At 37.6% G+C, this 12955-nt stretch overlaps 1 protein-coding gene across 1 annotated transcript in view; it reads right to left on the bottom strand.

Moving 5' to 3' along the window:
- Positions 1-1108: 1108 nt before the first annotated feature.
- Positions 1109-12955, bottom strand: part of LOC104621834 (UDP-N-acetylglucosamine/UDP-glucose/GDP-mannose transporter-like) — a gene marked incomplete at its 3' end in the record, with an annotated part of 13378 nt that continues 1531 nt past the window's right edge. Inside the window, exons 3-9 of the mRNA XM_010288439.1 lie at positions 12378-12438; positions 10678-10764; positions 7774-7841; positions 5640-5711; positions 3692-3760; positions 2565-2667; positions 1109-1201 (exon numbers count right to left, since the gene is read on the bottom strand). Of these exons, the coding sequence (XP_010286741.1) occupies positions 1109-1201; positions 2565-2667; positions 3692-3760; positions 5640-5711; positions 7774-7841; positions 10678-10764; positions 12378-12438 (553 nt within the window). The remainder of the gene's footprint in view (positions 1202-2564; positions 2668-3691; positions 3761-5639; positions 5712-7773; positions 7842-10677; positions 10765-12377; positions 12439-12955) is intronic.

Below are 12955 nucleotides of genomic sequence, written 5' to 3'. Positions count from 1 at the left end.
TAGGCACCATGCATTTCTCTGATATTTATTTTTTTCAGGTAATTGAGCATTAAATTGTTTGTGGCAAATCAACATGTGGGCACAACACACTCTTTTATTTTTCCCATGGAATAAACCTAGAAACAAGATAAACTTCCCTGTCCAGTTCTCCCACAATGCCTCCAGCCCTGTCTGCTAGGAAAGCATTTGAAACCTTACAGCCATACAAATTTGGCTCCCACTATGCCTGCCAAGAAGGGCATCAGCTGCATTTTCCTGAACTGGCACAAAGTCATGCTGGACTGAAGTCACAAGGAGAGATTTCATACCCAGAGCAGATCTAAATCCATCATTTTCAGGGAATGACAATTTTTCCACTTAAAGCAGACTACTAAGAACACAATGACAAAACCATGTGAGTCCAGGGCACAACAACATACAACAAAGGACACTGGAATGATTTATGACACCCCCCCCAAGCTCTGCAACAATTTTTAGTGGCAAATCTCAAACATTTGCAAAAAAAGGAATACAAGTGTCTACACTTATTTGACCGGTAAGAAAAAGGCAACTCAGCAAGTCTGTGAGGGAGCCAGAAAAACACAAACCTGGTCTGATACTTTACATGCCAGGACATACTGCCTACAGTATTATACTCCATTATGATTAGCTATGGAGAATCATGTTGCCATTCTATGAGAATATAAAATGTATGTTACTAAACTAGACTGCGACTAAACAGGAATCTGTTCTGTGCATCAGAATGAGAGAAGGACTGGAAATTGTCTGGTTTTGGTATTTGCAATCTCATTTTAGAGCATCTGGCAAATCACACAATGGAGTTGGATTCCCAACCAATTGCTCTAGCTAAGAGTTCCCAGTCATACCTTAGTTCTTAAACAAAGATTTATATAAAGGCTATCACACAAATTCAGCTTTTCCTTAAAGTGAATAATTACAAGTTTGTACTTGTGAAGGGCAAGTCCAAGAAACATATTTCAAATACTAGTCGATAACATAGAGGTAGGATTACCTCTTCAAAAACAAACACAAACACCCAGCCACCCCCCAACTGAAAAAATGAACAAAATACCACTATCAGTCTGAGACACACAATATTGTTCCTTACCTGCTGAAAGTCTCCAGTAGAAAAGCTAATAATAACTGTTGGAACCACCATGAAACAAGCATTATAGAAAAGGACACCGTATTTTCCCAACTCCTGTGAAAAATAAAACATGGTGTTTGGAATTACAAGCCATTTGGGAGCAAAATACTAAATATTACTCTGGCAATCCTTCTGATGTTATTGTCAATGAATAGACAAAACATAATACATTTCAATTTAAAATACAAGCTTGCAGTTGTTGGATTCAGTGTTTAGTACTGAGCTGAGTTTCCACTGCAGTCACTTTGTCTGCATAGTCAGCAGAGTATCACTGCTCTGCTATACCTTGAACAGTTTCTACACAACACCAGCTAGTCAGAAAGTTCCCAAGGCACTGGTCCAGAACTGCTTTGTGTTAAGATTCCACCTAAGTCTCTGCCTGATCAAAGGATTACCCATTCCATCTAGTGCAAAGCACAGGGCAGGGTAGCTCCCTGGGGCCAGCATAGTGGGAAAATCAATGAAGTCTGACTCCTATGGTGCATCTGTAATCACTGGTAAGTGATGTAACTTCAAGCAACTTGAGGGGATGCCTTACATTCTCTTGGTTAACTTGCTTGACACAAGGGCAGAAGATTAGGGGTATGAAAAAGCAGCCTTCCCTTCCTCCAGATTCAGCCATGCTACTTATCAAATCTCTCCATCTTATCTCTTACTTTAACATGAAATCCCATTATTTTGCAGAAAACAGTGATGCTATTAAGTGCTGCTCATAATACAGAGTCTGGATTTGATGTGACTCCTGAGATTATGAAAAGATACATATTTCCACTGTACAGACTGAACCACAAAAGTCTGTGATAAAAGCTCTATCCAGCATCTCCAAGACTGCTCTTTGCTATGGCTTGTTATGTTTTCATGGTACTGTATTTGAAAAGCAGCCTGCTCGATGTTTACATAAAATGTAGTGTATCAAGGTATCACCTAATACTTTGGCATACCTGGGTTTGTAGATATACGTTGTTGCGGTTCTTGACACGAACCGGACAGGTCTCTGTTACCTACCCACAAGTTTATTTTACATAAACCTCACTTAAAGTGTGTTTCAAGTCAAAAAGTCATCTTCCTTAGATAAATACATATCTCGTGTTTACAGGTAAACAATTTGCTTTTGGTTTGGATTTATTTTAATTTTTTTTTTTTTTTGCCAAAAGCAATGTTTTAAAGCCACTACAAACTCTGCCTAAAAGACTTGGAAGAAAATAAAATACACTGTTTATCTCAGCCTTGCCTGAGATACTAATAACAAGTTTTTCTCAGGCTGCTCTGTATTAAGGATGCATGTATCAACTCAAATATGAAAGCAAATGAAATTATTTATTACTTCTTAACTGTATGTTCATAAGTCATATAACAAGTAACCCACTGTTACCACATTGTCAAAATCTTAAAGTCAATGTAATTACCCCACAGATACCTTTGGATCAATTTTCTGCTTCGTGTAAACTCCATTTGCCGCTGTGAAGATATCATTTAGCAATACAAAGGTGTAGCCCTCCAGATTAAAAGACAGATCAGACCTGGACAAGAAATATTATAGCGTAAATAAGCAAACAGTGTGCAATGCATTGCATCACCTTGTTTACCTACAGAAATATCATAAATAAGAAATGCAAATCCTGAGAACTCCAGCAAGTCACAGGTTTTACTTTAAGTCTTCTTTATAAGTCCACTCACGGGACCATCACAAATGAGTCATCACAGAGTTCCCGGGACTCAGTGCGGAAGTGGCAGGAAATGTTCAGTTTTCATTCTGTGAAAAATTCCACCTGTCTCAATCTTGACAATTTGTCCAATTATTACTGAGTATACTTAGTTATTTCTTTTAAGACACAAAGTAGCTAGTGAATAGCGTCTGACTACTTGTTTTTTACAGTCAGACCAGACATATTGTCATCCTTTCTGTTTTGACTAGTTACCTCACAGATATACGGTAATCCATTTAATAGGACATGGCTCTGAGTCACATCACACAGAAATTATTTACCTTTGTACATAGCAAAGCCAAGAAACAAAAAATAGCATTACATTTCCAGTTAAGTAAAGGAATATTCGAACAGAAAGTAAACAGAGGAAACTAGTATATGAGTGCTTTTTGAACTTAATCTCACACTTGAACTTGCTCTATGTGATTAAAAAAATAGACATGGCCTAACTTAAAAACAGTATTTGACAAGCAAAAGAATCAGCCTTTCTATCCAAACGAGGAATATATTTTTCTAAGATTATTAAAATACACTGATACTATGAAATAAAAGCAACATCCCTCATGCAGTTTTACCTTGTTTCATTTACAGTCCTGCAAACACAGAAAACCTGGTGGGGGCAGAGAAAGAAGCACCCAAATATTTCCAGCTGGAGTTAAATTCTTCCCTTTGTATCCTGCACCTCCCAATGATGTCAGTAAATAGATTTTCCAAATCAACTTAATCCACAGTCACTGATCTCAACTTAGGTTTGTCTACTTGGCACGTAACAAGGGAAAAATCCTCTTGTCGTCCTTCCTCTAATAACATGACTTCATGTAGCAAATGAAAACCTTACCCAGCTGCTATGAAAGCCCCAAGAATGATGGCAAATACGCTGACTATAATACTCAGTGGGTATCGTTTCCTGTGGACAAAGATTAGACAGTTCATATTCTCATTATTTAAAGACGAGATTAAACAGCTGTCTGCCTGAAAAGTTTCAAAGCAATTAGTAATTACAAAACATTTAACAGGTGGGCACAGTCTTGATAACCTTACAGAAACAACGTGATTCACCATGTGCCATGCTGTCAGACCTGGGCCCTAAGAAGAGGGATTGAAAAAGCATTGAAAGCATTCTGCTACTAGATAATTTTTAAAGTAAAGATTAAAGATTTAAAAGTAACAGCGCTGGAACAAACTGTAATTTACCGTGCATTGGTATTCATAGTGGACATATTTTGGTGTCTTCCAGTAATCCAATAAAGGAAAATTACTACACATCTCATGTAATTTTTCATCTCACCTTTCTTGGGGAGATGCTGTACAGCACACTATCTGGGCTATTTTTCAAATAGAGACATATTTTGAAGTCAAACTGAAACCTTGTACTTGAAGGGGAAAGCATGGAAGCTTATGATATTTTTAACTATGTCTACATCACCACTGCCACAGAGTAGGGAAAAGTAGACCATAAAACTATTTTGCTTCTTCTACCTGTACTACTTTATTTAGAAATGCCTTAAGTACTTATTTTTGCACCATACTGCAATGTGCCTTGCAGACATTCCCCTAGTCACTCTCTCATGCTAGTCCCCAGCTCTGAGCTGGCCTGTGAGAAAAAATCCATCAAAAGAAAATGTACAAAGCTCTTGGAGAAATCCTGAATGTCAAAGGAGCACAGCTGTGGACCACTATCCCAACAACAAAGCTGTATGCAGTATCTAGATATATTAGCTTTTGATCACAATGACTCTCCACAGTACCAACCCAAACCTTGACTGCTGTTGAAATCCTAAAGTAAGCCAGTACAGACTTTCATGAGTCCTTTTGTTTTCAGCCTTGAGGAAATACACTGTGGCAGTCTGTATGAATACAGCATTCTGTTCTTAAGCTCCCCTTAGGCTAGGCTGTCGCTTGCACTAAATTGCTGTAATCCAGCTGAGAACCGATGACAACCTCACTGACTCACATCTTCCTTGCTTGCAGGAGTCCTCAGGCTAACAGAATACTGCAAGTTCTGCTTTCCCTATGAGAACTTACAACTAGAAAAGAATACCAGAGCATCCTGAAATATTAATCACATTGATCAACTGCTGCTTCAGCCAAAAGGAGATGATGATCTACTTGGGGGCTTTTTGAAAAGCTTCTCCCCTGACCACCACTCTCATGTTGCCTGGGTGCAACTTCCATAAGCTGCTTTTCCCCTTGTGACCTCACCTTAACTGAGCACAAGCCATGTGGATAGAACTATGGTGGTGAAAAAGTACCATGTATTTATATTCCTGTTCTTCCAAGTCAGTACAACTGAAACTACTGATCCCAAGCTGCAGTAGCATACACTTCTTAATTTCTCATTAAAAATAATGGAGGTATCTATAATTAAGGAGCTTCTTGATCTAACAGCACACTGGTAGATACCATTTTGCTTCATTAAACTGGTGTTTTTAGACTTGACCCAGAAAGTTACTGTACATAAGCAGACTGCTACACTATCATCACTGTTGTAAGACATAAGGATCCGTCTGTTTGAAGCAGTTTGCAGCTTAGGGGCCTCCAGATGAGACACAAATCATAACCATTAAAGTGTCTGGGTTGTGCTCTGCTTACCTGATTCCTGTGCAACAGTCAAAAGAATAAGCTGTGTATGAGAGCAAGCTGATTTTTTTTGTTCCCGTATATCTGTCTTTAAAAAAAGCTGCAGTAAAAAGCACTCATTCAATATTCTGATGAGATGCCATAAGTAATCTATAGGATATGATCTAAAATAAAGGTATCTTAAATGAAACAACAAAAAGGATCACCCAAGTATGATGATTTCCAGCAGTAAAGTAAGTGGAATGGTAAACTTCCTGAGCACTGTAAACATCGGCAAACTGTCAAAAAAAAAAAAAAAAAAATCCAAGCATACTGTCAGATTAACAGCATTTTTATGGTCTAATTCTTATCTAATTTTACTAAACAGAGGATGAAACCACTAGTCCAGCAACAAGCAACCAAAACAAATTCCCAGTCACTTAGCATATACAAAAAATTGTAAACTCTGACACTAGAGGCAGATTAGATAACCAAATCACTGAAAAATAACAAGACTTGCCAGTTTGTAAAACAATGCAGCTGACTACCTTCTAAGAGATCCCTCTGCATCAGTGAAATGGAGTATAAAAGCTGTTTTCTACCTAGCACAGCCCCCTATTACTTCTGTAGAATTCATGGGTGGGGTAAGTAAAAATGAGTTCTACTGTAAACTTAGAGGACACGCAATAAACCTGTCTCTGAATACATATAACAAAGCAAACATGCTTAGTAAACAAGCTGTACTTTCAAAAAAATAAAATAAATCCACAAGAAAAAATCAGAGACAGTACAAGAAGCATGAAAAGTGGGACCAGCTGCAACTACCAGCTACTTTTGAACAACATATTGTTGGTCTACATGAAGTAATGCAGATGGAAACCTTTTTGATTAATTTGAGAAAACACTTGCATCTGACACTTTGGAAATCTGACAGCATGGCCATATGGATCAGTTAATCTTCTATTTAAGAAAACTATTAGCAACTGCATTTATAATTGATACAAATCCTAACCCAGAGTTTAATCACTTTACAACAGAGATTTTGAAGTTATGCATAAGATCATCTACACCTTACAGACAATCCAGACAAGGTGGAAAAATCCATAATGTAAACAAATGTCACGTAATATTAACAAAATGTTAATGAAACACTGCAGCAACACTGCAGCCATTTTTACTTTTCTGTTATAAAAATTAGTTACGAATAGTAAATCTGAAAGAGGTATGTCAGCCATAGGGGGAAGAGATGGTGCACTTATGTTTAAAATAACCTACTAAACTTCTTTTTTTAAAAAATTACAGATAGGGAAATGGGAAAGAAGAACCCATGAATCAAGCTCTTATAGGATTGAAACTACTTCCCTGTATGTAATGGCTGAAGAGCTACTAGGGCCAGTACAGCCAAAGTCCTTATGTCTGCCTGAACAGTCACTTCAGTGGAACAACTTCTGAATGTGTACAACAAAGAGTTGCAGAATCAAGGCGTCTAATGCTGCTAGTCAGAGAAAATTAATTCTATAAATAAAAAGGTAAACAAGTTAAAAGTAATAATTTTCTCTCTCAGCATGTGTCTCAAAGTTATGAAATGCAAAACCTGCAAAATTCTCTGTTTTGGTTTAGCTCACTACCAAATCCCCAGGAGCCTGTACTAACATAAAAGAGACCACCGCAACGGTCGTACTATATCCTCCAATACTGGTGCAGCTGTGATGTTTCTGCACTCCTCTTCCACAGAAAATTTGGTTATTCAATCTATTACAGCAGGTCCTCTACATAACTTACACTTTTTTAGCCCTAGCAAGGAAGCAACTCTCATGGATCTATGCTTATGGGCATACTGGAGCCACCAAGGCCTTCAGCAATCTCCCCGCAATCCGCTTTTGCTGCTCAGCAGGGACAGACTGCCACCACCACCCCGCTACACAGTAGTTTTTCCATCTCTTTGTGACTCCTAAATAACCTGCACCAACATCATGGTACAAATCTTTCCCTTATTCTTCCTCCTTCAAAAATGTCTTTTTTACAGCTTTCAAACTCTCTGGTTAGGACACCCAGGAAAAGCTGGGTGCTTGCGTGTGAGGGGAAAGTGAAAGCACTTTCATTTTCACAGAGTATTGTGACTTTCTGTCAGTACAGGCCTGGCTAAGCCCGCCCTTAAAAGAAGCATTCAACTGGTAAACAGATCAAATGTTTGGGTAAGAATTTTGTAATAATTTTGTAATAATTTCAGGGGTTTAGACAGACAGACATCATATGCATTTAAGTCACTTCACAATGCTGCTCTTTAGTGTTTATTATTTACCCCCACAAAAGAAAAGGGTAAAATCCAAACAGTCTACTTATAACTTCCATTTACTGTACCTGAGTTTGCTGGTACTTGATAATCCACTTATGTGGTTTCCAACATAAATCAGAGGCAGAGGAAACAACTGTGATAAAATTAAAAGCACAACTCAGATTACCATGTTTTGAAGCACTGTTGAGAAACTTTACTTGATAGAATTTGATAACTATAATATCAGATGTACTTTTAACAAGAAAGAGGGTTTTTTTTAAAGAAAAAAAATCTAACTATGCTGCACACTGATCTGCAGCTCTCGTTCACATGACGATTCATGACCACAGCTTTGCTGACTTCATCAGAAGAGTCGCAATCTACCTCTAATGAGACTCAGACTCCATTTAGAGTACATGTTAATCAGTTTTATTTTAACTACTATAATCCTCAGATTAATACCCGTTCTAACATTTGAATTGTAGGTATAAAAGTAATATTAGTAACAGTAGCTAAATAAGTAAAAGAACAGGTGGAATAAAAGAATAAATAAACTCTAAGTACACTGTGCTTCTCCAGGTACTCCACGTTTATTAGTATGCCTGGAAGATACACCATTTTAGATCTACCCAACAAATTATGCTATGTGAGACACTAGAAAGGAAAGCTAACTATTTAGGGGTAAATTAAACTTTATCTTTTCCAGCTTCTAGCATAATGAGACTGACACACAGAGAAACATATGGGCCCTAACACAATATGGAGAAACAACAACAGAACTTCAGAGACTTAAGAAAATGTACAAGAAGTCAGGGATCCCTATACAATATATGGCTGCAGCTCAAAGCTGTTAATTCTCACACTACAGAAAAGCTGCAGAAGATTAAAACTAACCAAGTAATCAGTGGGGACAAAGGTGGCATGTACCTGTAGTCCCACTCACTATCAGTCAAGCGGAGCTGAAATGGCAGTCAGACAAAACAGATCCTCTATCCTAACGTGTGTAATAGCTCCTGCTGTTGTGCCCATACATGCTTCAGGAGACACTGCGTGTGTTGGAGGCTATGCCCTTTCAAAGCATTGTGTGCTAGAAAAGCATACAGAAGAGTAGGCTGCATTTTATCTATGTTGAAAATTCTGCATTTTTTCACAGCAAAGAGGAAAGAGGAGGAAAGTGCAGTAAAAGTTAACTACAGTTAATGAAAGTTAACTTCTAAGTGAAAGTACAGTAAAAGTAAACCAGACTATAAAGTAAACAGGAGCATAAGTAACAATAAATATTAAGCCTGTTAACATAAGTTTGCAAAAATTTTGTAATGCATTATCTCTTCTGTAGACTTTTATTTAGAAAAATTTGTTTTATTTCATTCATAGGATGAAAACAGAGCTGACATTACATTCTCTTTCCTCTGAAATTCGTCTGTTGTAAAGACAAAATTACAACATCCAGCACAACATCAGAGACCAGTGAAACATTTACTTAGAAAGGGTCAAGAGCACCAAAGCTTCGTCACTAAACTAAGCACTTTGCTACTTTAAAACTCTTGCTGAAATCACTGAGGACATAAACCAGTCTGGGAGTGAAAGCAGTGATAATCTTAGTATCAATGAAAGCAGAAGTTGCAAAAGGATAAAGAGTTGGTCAAAGGGTGATTTTGCTTTTTAAAGTAATCAACAATGAGCAATCCAGCTCAATCCAGCAATCCACTGTGACTAGTCAAATCCAGCACTACAAGCAGTATGCCAAGTCCTGGATTCTGCAGTGCTGACAGCTCCCAGCATATCCAGGAAAATCTTCCAAAGTATATATACTATTAGCACAAAGAAAATGGGTGCTGTATTTTTTAATGCCTTTGTAATGACGTTAAAGTGAAGGCAACAGCAGAGAGGGAGAGTCGAGGGACTGGGGGAGGTGGAGAGAAGAAACTTCTTGAGCTCTCAAGAAGCTGATTATACGCAGAACTCAAAACTACCCACTGGGAAACCTTGTCCTTTCATATTTTGGGAAAAATAAGGATTGTCCATTTTATAATTGATGCTATAGATATTCCTACAACATTTTTACATGCAGAAATGCCAATGATTTCAACATGCATTAAGAATAAACAGCATTCACCAATGGTTGTGAGATGTTCAGAGTAAACCTCATAGTGATAGTAAGACAAGATTGTGCAATGAAGATGCTGGCCTGAAAAGCTACAATATCCCCTGCAACAGAGCTGGGAGCTAACTCTCTCTGCATCTCTCAGCAAACACTGACCAATACCCTGCAACAAGACATAAATACATAGGCTTATGCATCAAAGTAAAGCTCCAGCAACATTGCACTTGGATGCAAAAATCTGTAAGGATCATTACTGTAGTCATTTCAGATCCTAGTTTCCAATTTGAGATAATAAAAGACCTTCTCATATTTTCTCTGTCCTGCTTCTTTAGACCATACACATTCAAGGTCTGTATGACACAGCTAGCCCTTACCTAGAGTGTTTTCAGTGGGCATTATTTTAGCCCCTCCTATGGAACATAAATCTTATACTTGGAATCAACTGTTGTCATGGTTTTTGGTCTATCACATACTGATTTGCTATTGTTTTATCATGTTGCATTCAAATTTCCAAGCAGCCTCTCTCCCTTCATGCTGTGATCAAAATTCACTCTTAAATCTCCCATCGATCCTGCAGGGAGCTGTACACAACCAGAAAAATACTTCAGGAATATGAAGGAGTTCGTCCAGCTGTATGCACCCTTTCCCATGTACTGCCTAACAAAATGGCACCAGATTTTTCTGCAAACAAAAGGCCAGAATACTGCAGTGAAATTAAAATAATCAAATACAATATTAAATGAAACAAAGATATACAAACAATCACATTTGACACACAAATGCAGAATTTTTTCCGTTCTTCTTTTGTATCTTGCCTGCATAAGAAAAACTGCCACTGTAAGAGGTAACATTTTCTTATTAATATCAGGACCTACATAATCCTTACCTTCACAGGTATGCTTTTGTCAAAATCGGGGAAGTGAACAATCTTATTTAATTTTGACACATACAAGATAAGTATAGTGGCTGCCATCTAAACAAAAAGAAAAAAACAAGAAGGTCATGTAAGAGCAAAATTTTAATGTATGAATGAAAAGAAGGGCTTCAAAGACAAAATCTTTATATGCATTTGACAAATGCTAGGTATTACAAATTTCTTTCAAAGAACAAGACAGCATACAACTGACAAACTGGAATAACTTTATTCTTATCAATTTTGCCAGCTATTTATTTAAAAGTACAACATAGACATATGCTTTACTAGCTTAGGAAAATGAGTGGCACTGTGTGAAACAATGCACGCTGAGAAGGAGCCAAGAAAATAAAACAGGACACAATCCCAGAATAATCATGCTATTTCACTCAAAGCATTGCTTAGTCTGTGGAATCACTCCTACAGCTTTTTTGGTAATGTGAGATGGGGGTTGTGCATTGATCCATCTGTTGACAACATGAGGAAGAAATAATAAAGATACGGACAGAATGAAGGACAGTATCTGAGCAATCACACGTCGTTAACGATGGCCCCAGGGAGGAAAAAAAAATATTTGCATTTTCCTTATAAAAAATACAACAATTTACTATCTAAAGGATGGGGTGGAGTCATGTTCTGCTCACTAAAGCATTACACCATATTATATGTACTTTACGAAGTGTTCAAGGAAATCTTGGAAGAATCAGTCAACAAAAAATGGAAATGCCATTCAGTCTTAGGTTCTGCAAAGAAACAAAGCCGTATCATTGTCCTTAACATGAATTATTGCCACATTTTCTAGTCCTTGGCTTCCATTGAAACATGATGTGTGGTTCCTTGAGCAGTCGGGATGTGTGAAACTCTCTCTCTGCATCTTGCACAGCAAGGACTTTACAAGATATTTTACTCTCTTTGGCACCAAACAGCAGAGATGTCAGCCTTGCAGTCCCCTGTTTTCACTTCTTCCTCACTACCCCTTAGCTTGTAACCTTGGCAGAAAGTAAATCCTCTCTTTTAAATGTATTTGGCTAAACAACACTTGCTTCAAGGTTCCATCTTTCCCAGACATCCCTTTGTGGAGTCACATGGTCTTCTCTATGGACCACACACACATAAACATACGAACTTTGGTTTTACTATGACGCCTACTAACAGCAAAAAAAACCCAAAAAACCATACTTCTGCTGCAGTCCTGCAAATTGCCCACATGCACATAAGGCAACAAAGAACCAAAATTGTGTAGTAGTCCTACTGGAAAACTGCTGGGAAAGTGGGAGAGATTTATGAGGAAATACACTGTTTGTATACAAATAGGGGGAATATCTCTGCATATAATCCACAAATGCTCAAGGACCCTCACAGGATGCATTTGCTGGAACAAATCTTGACAGTTTTGAAGGCCAAATCTCTAATTACTGTAGTCTACAAGTGGAAAAAAATGGCATTTCGAGTCCTTTACGTGACACTTCCCAGGCAAGATTTTTGACTCAAGCTGAAACTTCCTTGATCTCACTAAAACAAATCCCTTTTCCTTACAGTGTATCTAATCCAGAAGATGAGCAGTGCAGTATAACAGAGATTTCCCGCCCCCAAAATGTAGTATCTCTATGCTAACATTAGTTTAACTTACCAAATAATGAGTACATTTAGTATGCTTTACTTGTGAAACATACCTGTCCAATTCCAAGAAACATTGGTGATGGAAAGCTGAAAAGCATAAACAGGTATTTAATACTGAGGCGTGGAGGGAGGGGAAAGAAGAGTTTAAATTTACGACCAAAGTCAAAACTGGACATGTGGATGACTGGCCTGTCTTTCAGAAGAGCTCAGGAACTGCTACATTTATTGGAGTCCTAGTATTTTATTTCTACAGCAAAACACAAGCTGCATCAATAATGTAACATATGTACAGCTGATCAATTCTAAATTGCTAATTGTTTCGGAGATATTTGTAAGTGAAGGTAACACACTGGCAGAACTCTTAACAATGCATAATTTTTTGAGTGGCTTCACATATACACTATACATCCTGAGATGGTATAGTAAGTTAAATCTCTTGAACTTGTCCTAACTTGGAAGCTTATCTCCACAATCCAAACACACTAGCAATACATTTTTATGAAAATAAAGTACTTAGGTAAATCTTGTAGAAACATGTACAGTCTGCTAAACCAGCTAAATTCCCTATCATATTCTTCAGTTAGTTTTAGCTTAAAGCATGGATACTTGAATGTTAAGTAAGCAGGAACTT

The sequence above is a fragment of the Phaethon lepturus genome, unplaced genomic scaffold (assembly GCF_000687285.1).
Source record: "Phaethon lepturus isolate BGI_N335 unplaced genomic scaffold, ASM68728v1 scaffold57095, whole genome shotgun sequence".
Lineage (NCBI taxonomy): Eukaryota > Metazoa > Chordata > Aves > Phaethontiformes > Phaethontidae > Phaethon > Phaethon lepturus.
The sequence above is the reverse complement of the archived record's forward strand: the minus strand, read 5'-3'. Positions and strand labels throughout refer to the sequence as shown.